General features: G+C 42.0%; 1 protein-coding gene across 1 annotated transcript in view; it reads right to left on the bottom strand.

The window, feature by feature from the left end:
* pibf1 (progesterone immunomodulatory binding factor 1) overlaps positions 1-17,261 on the bottom strand; it is a 31,956-nt gene that overhangs the window by 2,137 nt on the left and 12,558 nt on the right. The window contains exons 11-17 of the mRNA XM_047351145.1: positions 7,894-8,059; positions 5,822-5,972; positions 5,422-5,512; positions 4,867-4,969; positions 3,379-3,509; positions 2,239-2,323; positions 1,027-1,206 (exon numbers count right to left, since the gene is read on the bottom strand). Of these exons, the coding sequence (XP_047207101.1) occupies positions 1,027-1,206; positions 2,239-2,323; positions 3,379-3,509; positions 4,867-4,969; positions 5,422-5,512; positions 5,822-5,972; positions 7,894-8,059 (907 nt within the window). The remainder of the gene's footprint in view (positions 1-1,026; positions 1,207-2,238; positions 2,324-3,378; positions 3,510-4,866; positions 4,970-5,421; positions 5,513-5,821; positions 5,973-7,893; positions 8,060-17,261) is intronic.

The following is a 17,261-nucleotide window of genomic DNA, read 5'->3' as shown; positions in this document are numbered from 1 at the left end:
CGGAAATCAAGGTGCCAGAGTCTGGAGGAAGACTGGGGAGAAGGAAATGCCAGAAGTCCAGTGTCAAGTACCCACAGTCAGTGATGGTCTGGGGTGCCGTGTCAGCTGCTGGTGTTGGTCCACTGTGTTTTATCAAGGGCAAGGTCAATGCAGCTAGCTATCAGGAGATTTTGGAGCACTTCATGCTTCCATCTGCTGAAAAGCTTTATGGAGATGAAGATTTCATTTTTCAGCACGACCTGGCACCTGCTCACAGTGCCAAAACCACTGGTAAATGGTTTACTGACCATGGTATCACTGTGCTCAATTGGCCTGCCAACTCTCCTGACCTGAACCCCATAGAGAATCTGTGGGATATTGTGAAGAGAACGTTGAGAGACTCAAGACCCAACACTCTGGATGAACTAAAGGCCGCTATCGAAGCATCCTGGGCCTCCATAAGACCTCAGCAGTGCCACAGGCTGATTGCCTCCATGCCACGCCGCATTGAAGCAGTCATTTCTGCAAAAGGATTCCTGACCAAGTATTGAGTGCATAACTGTACATGATTATTTGAAGGTTGACGTTTTTTGTATTAAAAACACTTTTCTTTTATTGGTCGGATGAAATATGCTAATTTTGTGAGATAGGAATTTTGGGTTTTCATGAGCTGTATGCTAAAATCATCCGTATTGAGACAATAAAAGACCTGAAATATTTCAATTAGTGTGCAATGAATCTAAAATATATGAATGTTAAATTTTCATCATGACATTATGGAAAATAATGAACTTTATCACAATATACTAATATTTTGAGAAGGACCTGTATATGGAACCTTTTCGGATCGCTTGCCAACTGATCAATCCAACTCTAGACAGAACTTATTTAAAAGCACATTTTTACTTAACTGAAAAGCTCAAATGAAACTAAATGACAGCAAAGCTATTCATTATTATATGTCAAACTCGAGTGTTCTTTTGTCTGAACTTCTGTCCAAGCCGGTTAAATTGGTGTGACTCATTAAAGGGTGTAACCAACACTTACAAAAACAGTGGGTCTGGGCTTGTTTGAGGATTCCTCCTTGCCAGTCCCGATGACACGTTTGGACTGCTGCTTTGCTGTTCCAGAGGTCCTTGTAGTGCTGTTACCTGTTTCAAACAGGTTTAAGCCCTCTCCCTGTCTGGATCGCATGCTGATCAGGGCCTGCTTCATCATCGCCAACTCCTGGAGAATCACGGATTTTAGAAAAATATTGATGCGCACATGAACAATAAGCAGAAAAAAATGAGAAATGATGGGAGGGAAAACTTTCATTAGAATTTAAATATGCCGTTTCTCAGCATTCATTTCATAAACTTCACTCTACTCACATTTGCTTTAAGAAAAATCACTGTTGTCAGAAATCTGAGAACACATGACTTGTCTGCAGAGGTGCTACCAGGACAGAGGGCGGTAATTTCACGGTTCTATTTATCACATCTGAGGACATGAGCCTCGACATGTCACACGCATGAACACACACACACACACACACACACACACACACACACACACACACACACACACACACACACACACATTCTGGTGGCCTCCCAAACAGTCGAGCTGAGGAACAGCTGTCTATGACAGTGCACATACTTTGTAAAGCAAACGGCTGGCTTGGGGACACACTCCAATGTATACACACACACAGTCTTAAAGGACGTGTTGCATCAGGACAATAACCCACCCTGTGTGATAACAAAACAATTAGTCAAGCTTATCAATTAGCTAATAAAAAGAAACTTGATAATATCTAACTACTTGGTGAATTATTAATTTTTTTCCCACACAAATGAATTGTTTTTTTGCACGCCCCACTTTTCAGTTTTTTATTATTGTCAGTTGACACATCCAATAAATTTCATTCCACTTCACGATTGTGTCCAACTTGTTGATTCTTCACAAAAAAATAGAATTTTATATCTTTATGTTTGAAGCCTGAAATGTGGCAAGAGGTTGACCAGTTCAAGGGGGCCGAGTACTTTCGCAAGGCACTGTATGGCAGGGATGAGTGTTTTCACCATCCAGTGCGAATAAAAAATGTGTTTTTGATTTACTTATCTTTCTCCAAAATCATCAAAAGTTTAGATATGTGTTCATCTGCTTTGCTCCTGTTAATTTCTATATGTGGTTTAGTGTATAAGAGCTGGGAGAACACCTAAAGCATAGCAAGATATATTTAAACACCAACATGATCATTACCACTGTATCTACCTCTCTATTGCTGAGAAGTCGCTCCAGGTCAGCTGCCATGTCATTCTTCACTTGCTGCAGAGCATTTCGCTCTTTCCTCAGAGAGCTGCGGTCACAAAACAGGAATAGATCAGATCTTTAAAAACAGTGGCATGCTAATAGAAGGTGATTTGTGGTATAATGGTGCACAGACTTTTGTGAATCTGAGTGTTCTTAACCATCACTTTATAATCTATGCACCTCCTATAAAAGGATTATATTTGCAGCAGATATTTGTCCTGCTGACTAAACTATGTTTAAACTGGCTTCACTGTCCGATAGAATTAGGCTTAACATGCTCATAAAAGCATAAAGAATTTAAATAGTATTTCCCTTCGCTTCTTTAGCCTGACGGAAAAACAAATATTAGAACCTACACCAATAAGTATTATAGGCAGGTGTTTGTGACTCGTATGCTGATAATTGGTTGGTGATGAAGCAAACAAATTTCTAAAATTACAACCGACATTACTGCACTGTTAACATATTCCATCTGAGTCTGTAAAACAAGCTGGGACTTGTGTGCATTTCAAAAGCAAATCAACCTTAAAGCAACAGACAGTCTGATCACCATTCACTGAGGAATCTGCAGGAAAAAAAAAAAGGGGATTTAAACTTGTGCTGTCAGACAGACCAGAACAAGAAACGACAATATCCAGAGAGTTCTGTCTCTGTTTGCAACAGATAGTCCTGCACAGCCACAGGGACACTTCAGCTTGCCTGACAGATGCAACGAGGCTGGAGATGCTTCACAACATATAAAAAAGGACCCCCCCCCCCCCTCGTGCTTGCACCAGGTGAGTGCTCAGTAATAGTAAGCAACAAGAGAAAACCTGCAGTCTGTCAGCTTGTATATTTGTCAAGCTAAAATACAGTGGGTAACAGCTGAAAGTAGCTCAGTGCCAGGCAGGTGTATGTGTGCTGACGTGAACCAGTAAGACAGGATTGGACACAGCCTAGCACATAAACCACGAATGAGAGAGACAGAAGATGATGACGAAAACAGAGAAAGCGATAAAGCAGACACCCAAGGCAACAGGGAGGTAATGGCAGGTGAAGAACAGGTTATCAAAAGAAGGCCCTTTCCAGATAAAGAAAGAAAAACAAGACGCTGCATTTTACCTGACTTCTTCTTCAACAGAGGAAACACGATCCTTCAGTGCAATGACCTGTGCATCCCTTTCTCTCACCGTCTCGATTAGAAAGCTGTAAGGCTGCTGAGTCTGCTGCAACAGCTGGTTGGCTGCCGACAGCTAGGGTTCAAAACACAAATGGCAGAACAGTTATTCTTTAAGGATCTGACATTGATATTCCATCATGCTGAAAATCCTGTCCACATTTGGTTGTATTACATCTCCAAACGTTAATGTGTTTTATTGGGATTTTATGTGAAAGACCAACACAAAGTAGTGCAGAATTGCAAAGTGCAAGAAAAAGAACACATGGTTTTCTTCATTTTTTATAGTTTTGAAAAGTATGGCGTGCACTGGTATTTTAAGCTTTTAAAAAAAAATCTGATACCCCTAAATAAAATTCAGTCCAATTCCATGAATAATTTTACGAGGCAACGTGTCCTTCATACCATCAGGTGTGGCCTTAAGGGACAGAAATGTATTTTTCTTTAAAGGCATATCTCAGTTGTGTTTTTACTGAAGGCATCCATGGTACACCTAGTCACTATCATTCTTAAAATCAACAGATAAAGTTAGGGTGTTATACATTAAGCCACTTTTATTGCCAGTCAGTAGTGAGTAGACGTAGGCGGGGGAGTGAGAACAATAGTCAGTCAGTCAGTGCATCTGTGTGGGTGTCTAAGTGAGTAACACCCTAGCTCCTTTCAGTAAAAAGGAAATGTCATTTTTCACTTTTTTTTTTCAGTCAATCTCAGCTGACAGGTAAAACCCCCTCAGTTCTTCCTGGCTACTCCGCTCCGGCTTGCACAAACCCCCTTGAGATTAAATAAGCGGCAAGTGAAAAAGCAGGCACACTGGCAGCTCATAGCTTCAACCCTCGATGGATGAGTTTTAGACCTCGATGAATGAGTGGCAGCCACGTGACCGTGGCAAGTCCAAGGCACAAATCCAAAATCAAAGTCTTATTGTTGCACGCACAAGAATGCAAACGCCATGCCAAAGACAACAAAAGCTCAATGATCAGTGCGAAGAGTTTGGAGAGTGAAGAGCGACGATGTCATGGTTGCTGATTCCATTTTGCATCCATTGTGTCAACAAATGTGACGGATAACAAGGCTAGAATCAAGCACTTCTTATACAAACTCTGGTGGTGTCTATTGTCAGTTTTTGAACGACTTGTCTAGGCTTCGTTCTAGAAGTAAAAAAAAAGGGCTTTGAAGGCTCTTGTTGAGAAGTCCTGAGGTGAGTGATGTTATCTAGTGTTATGTCAAAGCTGTGCATGTAAGAGATAGAAGCTGTGAAGCAACCAGTCTCCATTGCTGTGGGAGAGTTTTGGTGTCGGGAAAACAAGGGTGTTAGCATGTATGTACTTGACTTCATTTCATAAAAACATTAATAATACGTTAGATTTCTCCCAATATAGATGGCTCCCAGGCAGACACACACCTGGATGCAGTGCATCTCTCTGTGTGAGTACCTCCTGGGACATCTGTCCCGTCTGTGACTGGAGTCTGTCCAGCTCCCTCCTCAGTGATGTGTTCTGTCTCTCGAGCAGCAGCACCCTGCGGGCCAGATGAACGCTGCGCGGCAGAAGAAAACCCACACAAACACAGTTACAGAGTTTCCAACAAATGAGAACTCTGACAAGATCACACTTGTCTTTATCTGCATGCTAATGGACATCATAGGATTTTCAGGAACACCAACACAATCTGGAGCTCAAACAATTAAAGGACAAAAACAGGCCAAATGCTGCTGGAAGACAGTGATCATGATTGCATGTTGCTTTTTAAGGAATGCTTCAACATTCTCCTGTGAGGTTGAGTCATATAGGCCCATATTATTGAATGGGGCTCCATCTAACTCCATCATATGCAGCTGACTGTGACATTAACAGAGCAACAGCACAGAGGTGAATATAACTCTGAACAAATCATTTTAAACACATTTTTGTAAGATGTTATTGTGTGGTGCAAACAGAGGCAGCTGATTTGATAAGAGCACAATGAATGACATGTTTAGTGTGCTTTACCTTTGCTTCAGTCTTCTTTTGGCCGTTGTGGGAACATTTGCCCCATATCCGTATGAGAACAGAACTCGCTCTGCCTCTTCCTCATTCTCAACTGTTAACACATACAAACAGAAACAAATACACTGTAGAAAAGGCCCAAGTACTGTCATGGCAAAAGCTTCATGGATTTTACTGAGCCTACAGCTCAGGAGGTATTTGCAAACGAGTTAAAAGGACACAAGAATACATTTCCTGCCAATATAATAATTTATGGTGATAATATTTCGTTGCTGTGCTCCACAAATTCTCCACACATTTTCTACAGCCAAACTTTCAATTTTATGAATTTGAAGATTTTTAATATGTGCTTGGTGAAGAATTTTTATTCATTTCCTCAGCAACAGCAGAGCTGTGATCTTACTTTCAGCCGCCTGCATGGTAACCTGGTCCAACTCCTGCTCGAGCTTTTCATACGTCTCCAGTCGGGATGCCTGCTCGGCGTTCTGGGCTTGAAGCTCCGCCACCCGCTTCTCAGAGGATGATTGGAGCCGGTAAAACTCCTGAGTCAGGAGCTGAGGGGAAAACAGATGAAGAGGGAGGTTTATTCGCAAAAGATCAAAACATGATAAGGTTAATGAAACATTTCCAAGGAGACAAACATTAAATCATGTTAATAACAGAATATTATTTTCGAATTAATTTTACATTTTGCTTCTGGTTAATTTTCAAAACATGCTTTAGCTTTTTAAATCGTTATTTCTCTAGAAAATGTTTCCCTTTGTTGTTCCGCAGTAAATAAATTTACATGAGAAAATTTGAAATAAATGAAAGAGTCAATAAGAGTAAAATTCAGAAAAAAGTAAATAAATAAACAGGGTGGAAATATTCCTGGTACAAAAGTTAACATACTTTAATATGTTAACTTAGCCTTTAAATCCAGTTGATTTGCTTGTCCAGTAAACCAGTGATATTTGCAACAAGTAAGAAACTTTACTGCAGTTTCATCAAGTTTTCTTAATGAAGAGTCGATATAATTAACTGTTCAGATAAGGGTTGTGCAATATCTATTGTTTTCAATGATATCTAAACTATTATTTTAACGATGAGGCACATGGGCGCGGGCCTGTGGGGGCCGGCGGTAGATAAGAGGGAGCCAGTTGAGGACTTTATTGAATACATACCTCACTTTGCAAATTGCAAATATACTTAGCTTGCTATTTGGTCTGAGGAAGTTAAGCTGTTGCTATGTTCAAAGAAAGAGTCGGACGAAGTAGCTAAAAAGCGTGGTCATCTTCTTAGGAGCTTGTGGCAAGAAGTGCGGACATGTTTTGGCTTCAGGAGGAAGGATGTCAGACAAACCAGCCCAATCCTAAAGTGTTGCTCTCTGCCAACATCCCACTTACTAAACAAACACATAGTTTCCATGACAACAGACAGCAGCTTTAATGTTATTATTGCACTCGGGATTAAGAACTGTCATTTGTACTCCAATCTCCTAATTGGCCGTCGCCTGAAAAACAGCTTTTTATTTTCTGATGCTGTTAATAGTTTCAAGAATTCCAGTTGAAAAGGCAAGAACGTGGCTTCTTGTTGGACTTCTGAACATTTGATCCATTAAAACGGGTTCAATTTGCCTGGAGATGGGAAGAAGTTTTTTTTTTTTTTTTTTAAAGCAACCAAAACGTTATTCAGCCATTTGATCCGGTGGTGCTGGAGCTGATGAACGCAACAGAAAATCGAGTGAAATGAACCTGACTACAAAGTTACTGTAACATTTTTACATATGGCAACCAGAAAGCAAATCTAGCCATAAAATTTTGTCTACCTTCAACTTGACCTGTATATTGATGGAAAAATTCCTCCCCTCTACTTAGAAAACGGAGACATTTTAGCTCTTTTCACACATGGCAGATTTGATAAATATGGCTTTATGAATCAGCTAACGTGACGGACGCCATGTGAGCACACCAACAACAATCAGTGTTGTTGCTCTAAATGAACATGTAACAAAAAACATCCCATGCCAACTGAGGCTTTATCATAATACACAAAAAGCCTGTGGGTGGGAGCACCTGGAAGCTAAAATTAGTGCTTTGAAAGAGTTTTTCAGAGAGAAAACTGGTGCCTCAACACATCTATAGGAAATCTATAGAGGTAGAAAGTTTAGATTTAAAAAATAATACTTTGCAGCATTTTGGATTTGTACTACATTGAAAATCGTGTGTGTGAGTGGGTGTGACTTTTTTGTCACAAATTATTAGAAGAAAGGACTCATTTGAAGATAAGCCTGTTGCTATTACATTATGTAACCATTTGGTTGAAAAAGTACAATACACGAGTAGTGCTGCGACTTGTTTTTCAGGTTTCTGCGTATATTTGTTGATGCTGAAGGGTTAAATAAGATCACGCACGTGTCTATTAAACTGAGACGTGATGGCTAATCAAAGAGCTGCACACGCTCCCTTTTTTTTGTTGTTGTGTGTGTCTGAGTACCTCCAGCTTCTTCTGCTGTTTCTCACACTCCACCTGGCACTGAGCCAGCGCCTTCGCCGTCTCTTCCTTAAGCAAATGAGCTCGCTCGGCCTCGAAAGAGTGCAACTTCGCCTGGCTGGAGAGCTCTGCTACCCGGCTGTCGGTGCCCAACTGGAGCTGACGGAACCTGCAGAATAAAAACGATACACAAACACAGGTCGTCACATGCCTCCTTAAACGACTGCAAGCACGTGGATTACAAACCTAAGATCACACGCTTTTGTGCAGACATATTACAGTGATCTCTTGAAACTAAACAGTGTAGGTGTTTTGCGGGAGCATTTTACACAAATGGCAACCTCAGCTTTAAGCTCCTGGTTGAACAGGTACATCTAGTGATAAAATAAATAAAGATTCGGGCTCACGTGTCATACTATTTTACCTCATAAGGTTAGGAAATTTGAAAAAAAAATTGATTGGTTGGTATACCTTGAGCAATAAACTGTTCATGACTAGTATTGAAGTGGCATCTACGTTTGGCGGATAAAATATTAGACTTGATAACCTTGAAGGTAAGCCAAGCAGTGAATCATTTCCCAACACTGCTTAAAGCACATCTTGTTTGATCATCAGTGATTCTCTTTGGCATCAACAGAAAGTTCTTCTATTTAACAATTCATTACAAAGAACAAAAAGAGACAGGATGTACAGTGTCGTGAAAAGGCATTTGTCCGCTAACAGATTTCTTTTTTCTCTTTCCATGCTTTAATGTTCCAGGACAAAGATAACCTGAGTAAACACAAAAGGCAATTTTTAAATGATGAATTCATTTGCTGAGGGGAAAAAACTCTATCTAAACCAATCTGACCCTATGAGGAAAAGTAACTAAACCTAATAACCGGTAATGCCACCCTTATTGAATGATGAGTAATGACCGTAACTCTTGCATTTTAGGCCTGTACTGCTTTAGATGCTGTATGGGGTTCTTTTGTGAAACTGGTGAGTTTTATATGATCTTGGAGTAATTTTGGTAGGCTGGCTACTCCAAAGAAGGTTCACCACTGCTCTATAATTTTACCATTTGTGTAGGGGAAAATGTAGGTTAAGCCTTAAAATGGCTTTGTGACCCTTCGCCGACCAATAGCTGTGAATGACAGTTTCTCATCTGTTCTTGAATTTCCTTAGATCTGGGCATGATGTTTTGCTTTTTGAGATTTTGTAATTAGTTTTAGACTACTTCATGTCTTCTGAGAGGGTCTATTTTAGTGATTTCTTGATTCTACAGGTCAGGCAGTCATGAGGCCCGGCTTAATCGTGTAAGTACCAGTCAGTACGTTTGTGTGGCCATTATTTTTTCACAAGGAACTACCTGAGTTTAGGAAGCTTTTTCCCTTAAAAAAAAAAAAAAAAAACTTTATTTGAAACCGATTGTTGAATTTACCCGATAAAAAAACATGCGTGACAAAACAGCAACCTTGTCACGGCACTGTATCGTGAGGAGAATCTGCTCATGGATGTCATTTCTTTTTCAAAGATACTCAGACATCTGAGGTTATTTTTTCCTCTTTCTCTTTAATTTAAAACTCGTAGGGTTGTTATTTACACAAAATATCTTCATTTGTTTGGTGTACTTCGGAAAGCTCCTCCAGCTGCGCTCAAGCATGCAGGCACAAGGTCTATCAAGCCATGGTGGTTGGTTGGATAATATTAATAACTCTCGATTACAGCTGACCTGATAAGATTTCATCACCCATGCGCTCACACGGACAGACACGTACACATGGTTGACATTTTATGCCTTCTGTTATAAATGGCAGCTGCCATCTCTGAGCAAAGAAGCTGCGCTTACAAAATGTAAAAATATATATTTTTCCAAAGACGCCATGTTGTCATGTTAAATTCCGATGTGTGCAGCTATGTTGTGGCTCAGGAGAATTTGGCAAAAGTAACCTTTGGTTTGCTTTAAAGGTGAAACTAAAAACTGAACAAACGACTTTGCGGTTAATAATTACTCATTAAAGTGGAATAATGACTAATGTTAGTCTGTATGTGGAAAAGCAGCATGGAGATTTGAGCTTGTGCTGAATCATCCAACGCCTTTTCAAGCTCATCCTCCTCATTCTTTGCCCCAAAAATAGGGGCATGCGTAGGGTTAGGGGTTAAGGGCTTGAGGCTAGCATCTGTCATTGCTGGCATGCGATGCGACGCACAGAAAGAATGTGATCGCAGCAGAGAGAGTGCAAAGGGAGAGTGAGGTTTGTGTGTCTGAGTGCATGGAAACACCAACAGCTGGTGGTTTGGATTTAGACAAATGACTGGTATGCAGTAGTAACCCTGGGCAGGGACGCTGTTGCTGTATGTGCATATCTACAGTGCCTTTCAAAAGCATTCGTAACACAAAGACCTTACATTTTGTCACATTACAACTACAAACATCGTGCTTTTTGCAGGGAATTTATGTGACAGACCAACACGGTGCATAATTGTGAATTGAAAGAAAAAATAAAAACGATTCTCTCAAAATTGTTTTTTTTAACTTACAAAAATCAAAAAAAGAAAATATCGGCTTTCACTTTTGGTGTATGTCTCTAGCAGTTCTGGACATCCAAAGCTTAAAATATTTGCCATTTCTTAGTCAAACAGCATAAGCTCACTCAGATTGGATGGAGAGTATCTGTGATCAGTAACTTTCAAGTCTCGCCACAGATTCTGCTCCTGGACTTTGACTGGGCCATTCCGACACATGATTATACTTTAATCTAGCCATTTCATTGGAGCTCTGACTGCATGTTTAGAGTTGTTGCCCTTTGGGAACATAAACCTTCACCCCAGTCTCAGGTCTTTTGCACCCTCTAACAAGTTGTGTTTGGTTCCAACTCTGAGCAGCTTCCCTGCTTCTAAAGAAAAGCACACCCTCGTCATGATGCTGCTGTTATTATGTTTCAATGCACTGATTCAGGGAGGTGTGCAGTTTGGTTTCCTGCCACACTTATCATTATAGAACACTTAAATTGGGAGTTCCTATGGCTGAATTATGGCAACTCATCTATTAAAAGGGACACATCAATAAAAATCCACTTTTTTGCCTTTTGTTGTGTACTCTGTAGGACAGCAGAAAAGCTGAATTTAGTCACTGTTGTGAAGGTGTTGTGAAGATATCTTTATATTCTGTTTGGGTCATATTTTTCAGACTGTTAAGTTTTCTCTCTCATCTGTTACGTTTTTTGAACTGTTATGTCACAGTATTTGCTGTGGAACAGCTAAACAAGGTGATAGACTTCCTGATGATCAATTTCACGTATCCGCCATATTGTTTTCTCGCTGCGATTTAGTAGTCCACGCTCAAGCATGAACTGAAAGAGGATAGGTTCGGTTGTTGGATGTATTAACCCTCACGAATCATTACACCGTCCCCCAGCATCAGAACCTCTTTAAAGTGCCTGGTTAATTTTTTGTTTTTTCATGGAGAGTAGGTAAATTCCTATTTCCCCCACTTAAAGGACGAGTACCTTCAGCAATCTCCGCCAGTATCAAGAAGGATTTGCTGAAAGGCTTCATCTGATTAAGGAGTCAGTTCCTCCAGTCTATGGAAATGACGGACACAGCACAACAGGAAGCTGTAAATAACACTAAATTCAATTCAATTCAAAAATACTTTATTAATCCCAAAGGGAAATTAAATGTTGTTGTAGCTCATTATGAAGGTTTCTTAAAAGAGCCGTTGTAGATGCTGATGGCTGTGGGCAGGAAGGATCTCCTGTAGCGCTCCGTCTTACAGCAGATCTGAAGAAGCCTCTGACTGAAGACACTGTTGTTGTAGGACAGTCTCATGAAGACGATGCCCAGGGTTCTCCATAATGTTCTTCCTTTTATGAAGAATCCGTCTTTCCACAATGATCTCCAGAGGTTCCAGAGGAGTCCCCAGAACAGAGCCAGACTTCTTTATCAGCTTGTTGAGATTTTTTAAGAAACTGGCTCTGATGCTGCTTCCCCAGCAGATGATGACAGAAGAGATCACACTCTCCACAACAGACTTATAGAAGATATGCAGCATCCTGCTACAAACACCTAAGGACCTAAGCTTCCTCAAGAAGTACAGTCTACTCTGTCCCTTCTTGTAGATGGCTTCACAGTTTCATCTCCACTCTAGTCTGTTGTCCAGGTGAACACCGAGGTATTTATACTCCTCCACCATCTCCACTTCTTCTCCCATGATAGAAATAGTTTTTGACTTATTCCTGTTTCTCTTAAAATCTACAATCATCTCCTTTGTTTTAGTCACGTTCAAAATGAGATGATTGTTTCCACACCATGCCACAAAGCGGTCCACCACCTTCCTGTACTCAGCTTCTTGTCCATCTCTGATCCACCCCACGACTGCAGAATCATCCGAGTATTTCTGCAGATGACAGAAGTCTGTCTTGTACTGGAAGTCTGAGGTGTTCACAGTGAAAAGGAATGGTGAGAGTACAGTCCCCTGTGGTGCTCCTGTGCTGCTGACTACCTGGTTAGACTCACAACCCTTCAGTCTCACAAACTGTGGTCTGTTTGTCAGGTAGTCTTTGATCCAGGAGATTGTTGAGGCCTCCACCTGAGTCTTCTGGAGTTTCTGACAAAGCAAATGAAGTTGGATTGTATTAAATGCACTGGAGAAATAAAATAACATGATCCTCACAGTGCTGCTGGCTTTGTCCAGATGACAGTGGGTTTGTTGAAGCAGGTGTATGATGGCATCTTCAACTCCAACTCCACAGCGATAAGCAAACTGAAGGGGGTCCTGATGGTTTACTGTTTGCTTACTCAGGTGGGCCAACAGGAGTCTCTCTAGGACCTTCATGATGTGGGATGTCAGGGCAACAGGTCTATAGTCATTGAGGACTGATGGGTGATTTTTCTTTGGTACCGGAACAAGACAGGAGGTCTTCCACGACACCGGAACCTTCTTCTGGGCCAGGCTAAGGTTGAAGAGGTGCTGCAGAATCCCACAGAGCTGCTCTGCACAGCCCTTCAGGACTCTAGGGCTGACATGATCTGGACCTGCAGCCTTATTCTGATTCAGTCTCTCCAGTTGGATCTTCACTTGACTTCTTGAGGCACACAGGTGGAAGGGGGAAGCAAAGGAAGCATCAGCATCTTCTGATATGGTTGAAGGCAAACATGTAGAAGCAGAAGGGTCTAGGGCTGAGGTGGAAGATAAAAAATTTGAGGTGTTACTGGACAGCTGTGGGTCCTGTTGGTCAAAGGAGGGTGGAATGTCTGTTTGGCTGTGAGCAGGAGAGGAGGATGCGATGCTTGTTTCTGAACTGAACCTATTGAAGAATGTGTTCAGTTCATTGGCTCTGTCCAGACCTCCATCGGTCCGATCATCCTTCTGCCTGAAGCCCGTGATCTTCTTCATCCCTGTCCACACATCTCTGATATTGTTTTGCTGGAGCTTGCTCTCCAGCTTCTTCTTGTACACCTCCTTGCTGTCTCTTATCTTGACTTTAAGTTTCTTCTGTAAACTCCTCAATAATTCTCTGTCTCCCTCTCTGAAGGCTCTTTTTTTCTTGTTAAGCAGGTCCTTCAGGTCACTGGTGATCCAAGGTTTGTTATTGGGGAAGCATCTCACAGTTCTGGTGGGGATGATGTTATCCACACAGATGTTTATATAGTCGGTTACACACTCAGTCATGGCATTGATGTCCTCTCCATGTGGCTGGCACAGTGCGTCCCAGTCTGTAGCCTCAAAGCAACCTTGTAGAGCTTCTTCAGCTTCCTGTGACCATTTTCTCACAGTCCTCTTTATTACAGGTTGCCTCTGAACAAGGGGCTTATATTTCGAGCAGAGAAAAACAAGATTGTGATCTGATTTGCCTAGAGGAGGTCTTGCTGTAGAGATGTATGAGTCCTTGACATTTGCATAAAAGAAATCCAATGTTTTGTTTTCTCTGGTAGAGCAGCTGACAAACTGTTGAAACGTTGGAAGTGTAACAGAGAGTGAAGCATGGTTAAAATTACCAGAAATTGCCACAAAAGCATTGGGTTTTTGTGTCTGTAGCTTAGCAACAACTGAGCAGATGGCATCACATGCAGTGTCGGCAACAGCGGAAGGTGGAACGTAAACTGTTGCCAAAATAACACTGGTGAACTCTCTGGGTAAATAATATGGACGAAAACTTACTGCCAACAGTTCAATATCTGGACTGCAGAGATGACACTTCACAGTAACATGTTCTGGATGACACCATCTGTTGTTCACAAGTACTACCAGTCCACCTCCTTTACATTTGCCGCTCCTCCTTAAATCTCTGTCTGCTCATATGGTTAAAAAGCCCGGCAGAGAGACGCTGGAGTCGGGGATATGATCCTGCAGCCATGTCTCAGTAAAACACATGATACCGCATGCCTGGTACTCTGGCTGGGTCCTTTGTAGGGCTTGGAGTTCATCCAACTTGTTTCCCAATGATCTCACATTGCCCATCATAATCGACGGAAGAGATGGTTTGAACTTCCTCCTTCTCTCTCTTCTCTTAGCTCCTGCTCTGCATCCACGGCGTCTCCTTTTCAACTCATCGGGGATTTGGGGTTGTAGTTGAAGTATTATTTGAGCTTTTGAGATATTAATCAGCTGCTCCCGGTTGTAAGAAACAACCCCGTTGCCATGGCAATGCATCATAACAAATGTCCAAAAATAGAAAGTATTAGGAAAATCCTCCAAGCTGCACAGCATCTGACACCGGAGAGGACAGTTGTCCAAAAAAAAAATCAACTGTATCCACCACAAGAGGAAGAGTTCCCAAAAAAGAATAAATCAGAATCAAAAGTAACAGAGCTACTCCAACCTGCTGCCACCTTGAGCGGCGCAATTCTAAAATGACAACAATCTTTATTTTAGACATGAATTTATTGCGTGTTGATATGACATCCTGCCCATTGTTTTGATAGCAGTAGCATCGCGCCTTCTGCTTATGTTAGCGCTGTGTGCTGCTTTTACGTAGCTCCTTAAGGACAGAACCGTACTGCGTGTTTTCAATTGTATCATTACATAAAACAGTTTTGCATTGTTTTTGCCATTTTTGTCTTGTTTCTGCGCAGCTAGATAATTGTTATCAAACTACTACAAAAAGGGCCAAACAAGTTGAAGTACCGCGCTCTTTCACCACGAGGGGGGCTGGGTGTGAAGTGCCTCAAAAGCATTTAAAGAGACGGCACCAAAACAAGTTGCTTTCAGACGCATGTCAGAAGAGGGGTAAAAGAAGAGCCTGAGGAGCTATGATAACAAGGAGTCCAGATCAATGTTTCATGAGTTTATTTTTTTTTATAATTCTGTTGAAGCATCTTTGAAAAGCAATGTCTGACTTTCATTTGTTCATTTTCAGAGATTTTTTATTCATTATTACCTTTGTCAGATTCAAGTTATTTCTGTGACCATTGTGGAGTTTTCTTTCATTAACCGAGGGGTACCCACAATTTTGTCCACGTGTTTATATACACCACAACTGAATGATTTCAGTGTGAAATCAACGTCCCAGCCTCCACCTGTCAGTGGATCAACACCTTCCTGACGGACCGACAGCAGCAGGTGAGACTGGGGAGCATCTTCTCCCCATCCAGATTAATAAGTACTGGTGCTCCCCAGGGGTGTGTTCTATCCCCACTCCTCTTCTCTCTGTACACAAATGACTGCACCTCATCGGACTCGTCCGTGAAACTCCTGAAGTTTACAGACGACACCACTGTCATTGGACTGATCCAGGACGGTGATGAGTCTGCATACAGACAGCAGGTGGATCGGCTGGTACACTGGTGTGGTCAGAACTACCTTGAACTCAACCCACTCAAGACTGTGGAAATGGTGGTGGACTTTGGGAGAACACCACCCCCATACACCCCCCTCACCATCCTCAACAACACCGTGTCGGCCGTGGACCACTTCAGGTTCTTAGGAACCACCATCTCTGAGGACCTGAGATGGTCTTCACACATAGACACTGTTCGAAAGAAGGCCCAGCAGAGACTGTACTTCCTGAGGCAACTCAAGAAGTTCAACCTTCCACGGGAGCTGCTGGTCATCTTCTACACTGCCATCATTCAATCTGTCCTGTCTTCATCCATCTCAGTGTGGTTTGGCTCATCCACAAAACAGGACAGGTGCAGACTGCAACGAATAATCAGGTTTGCAGAGAGAATAATCAGGGCTGACCTTCCCTCCATCCAGGACTTATACAGGTCTAGGGTCAGGAAAAGAGCTGCTAAAATCTCTGCAGATCCCACACACCCTGCACATAAACTGTTCAGAGCTTTACCTTCAGGCCGCCGCTACAGAGCACTTTTCACTAAAACCAGCCGCCACAGGGACAATTTCTTCTCCCAGGCTGTTTCTCTGTTGAACATTTAATAGAGTACAAAACAACAGCATACAGATGTTGCAAATGCACCTTTTTATTATATATGTGTACAGGTCCTTCTCAAAATATTGGCATATTGTGATAAAGTTCATTATTTTCCATAATGTAATGATGAAAATTTAACATTCATATATTTTAGATTCATTGCACACTAACTGAAATATTTCAGGTCTTTTATTGTCTTAATACAGATGATTTTGGCATACAGCTCATGAAAACCCAAAATTCCTATCTCACAAAATTAGCATATCATTAAAAGGGTCTCTAAACGAGCTATGAACCTAATCATCTGAATCAACGAGTTAACTCTAAACACCTGCAAAAGATTCCTGAGGCCTTTAAAACTCCCAGCCTGGTTCATCACTCAAAACCCCAATCATGGGTAAGACTGCCGACCTGACTGCTGTCCAGAAGGCCACTATTGACACCCTCAAGCAAGAGGGTAAGACACAGAAAGAAATTTCTGAACGAATAGGCTGTTCCCAGAGTGCTGTATCAAGGCACCTCAGTGGGAAGTCTGTGGGAAGGAAAAAGTGTGGCAGAAAACGCTGCACAACGAGAAGAGGTGACCGGACCCTGAGGAAGACTGTGGAGAAGGGCCGATTCCAGACCTTGGGGGACCTGCGGAAGCAGTGGACTGAGTCTGGAGTAGAAACATCCAGAGCCACCGTGCACAGGCGTGTGCAGGAAATGGGCTACAGGTGCCGCATTCCCCAGGTCAAGCCACTTTTGAACCAGAAACAGCGGCAGAAGCGCCTGACCTGGGCTACAGAGAAGCAGCACTGGACTGTTGCTCAGTGGTCCAAAGTACTTTTTTCGGATGAAAGCAAATTCTGCATGTCATTCGGAAATCAAGGTGCCAGAGTCTGGAGGAAGACTGGGGAGAAGAAAATGCCAAAATGCCAGAAGTCCAGTGTCAAGTACCCACAGTCAGTGATGGTCTGGGGTGCCGTGTCAGCTGCTGGTGTTGGTCCATTGTGTTTTATCAAGGGCAGGGTC

This window comes from Girardinichthys multiradiatus, chromosome 22, assembly GCF_021462225.1.
Source record: "Girardinichthys multiradiatus isolate DD_20200921_A chromosome 22, DD_fGirMul_XY1, whole genome shotgun sequence".
Classification (NCBI taxonomy): domain Eukaryota; kingdom Metazoa; phylum Chordata; class Actinopteri; order Cyprinodontiformes; family Goodeidae; genus Girardinichthys; species Girardinichthys multiradiatus.
The sequence above is the reverse complement of the archived record's forward strand: the minus strand, read 5'-3'. Positions and strand labels throughout refer to the sequence as shown.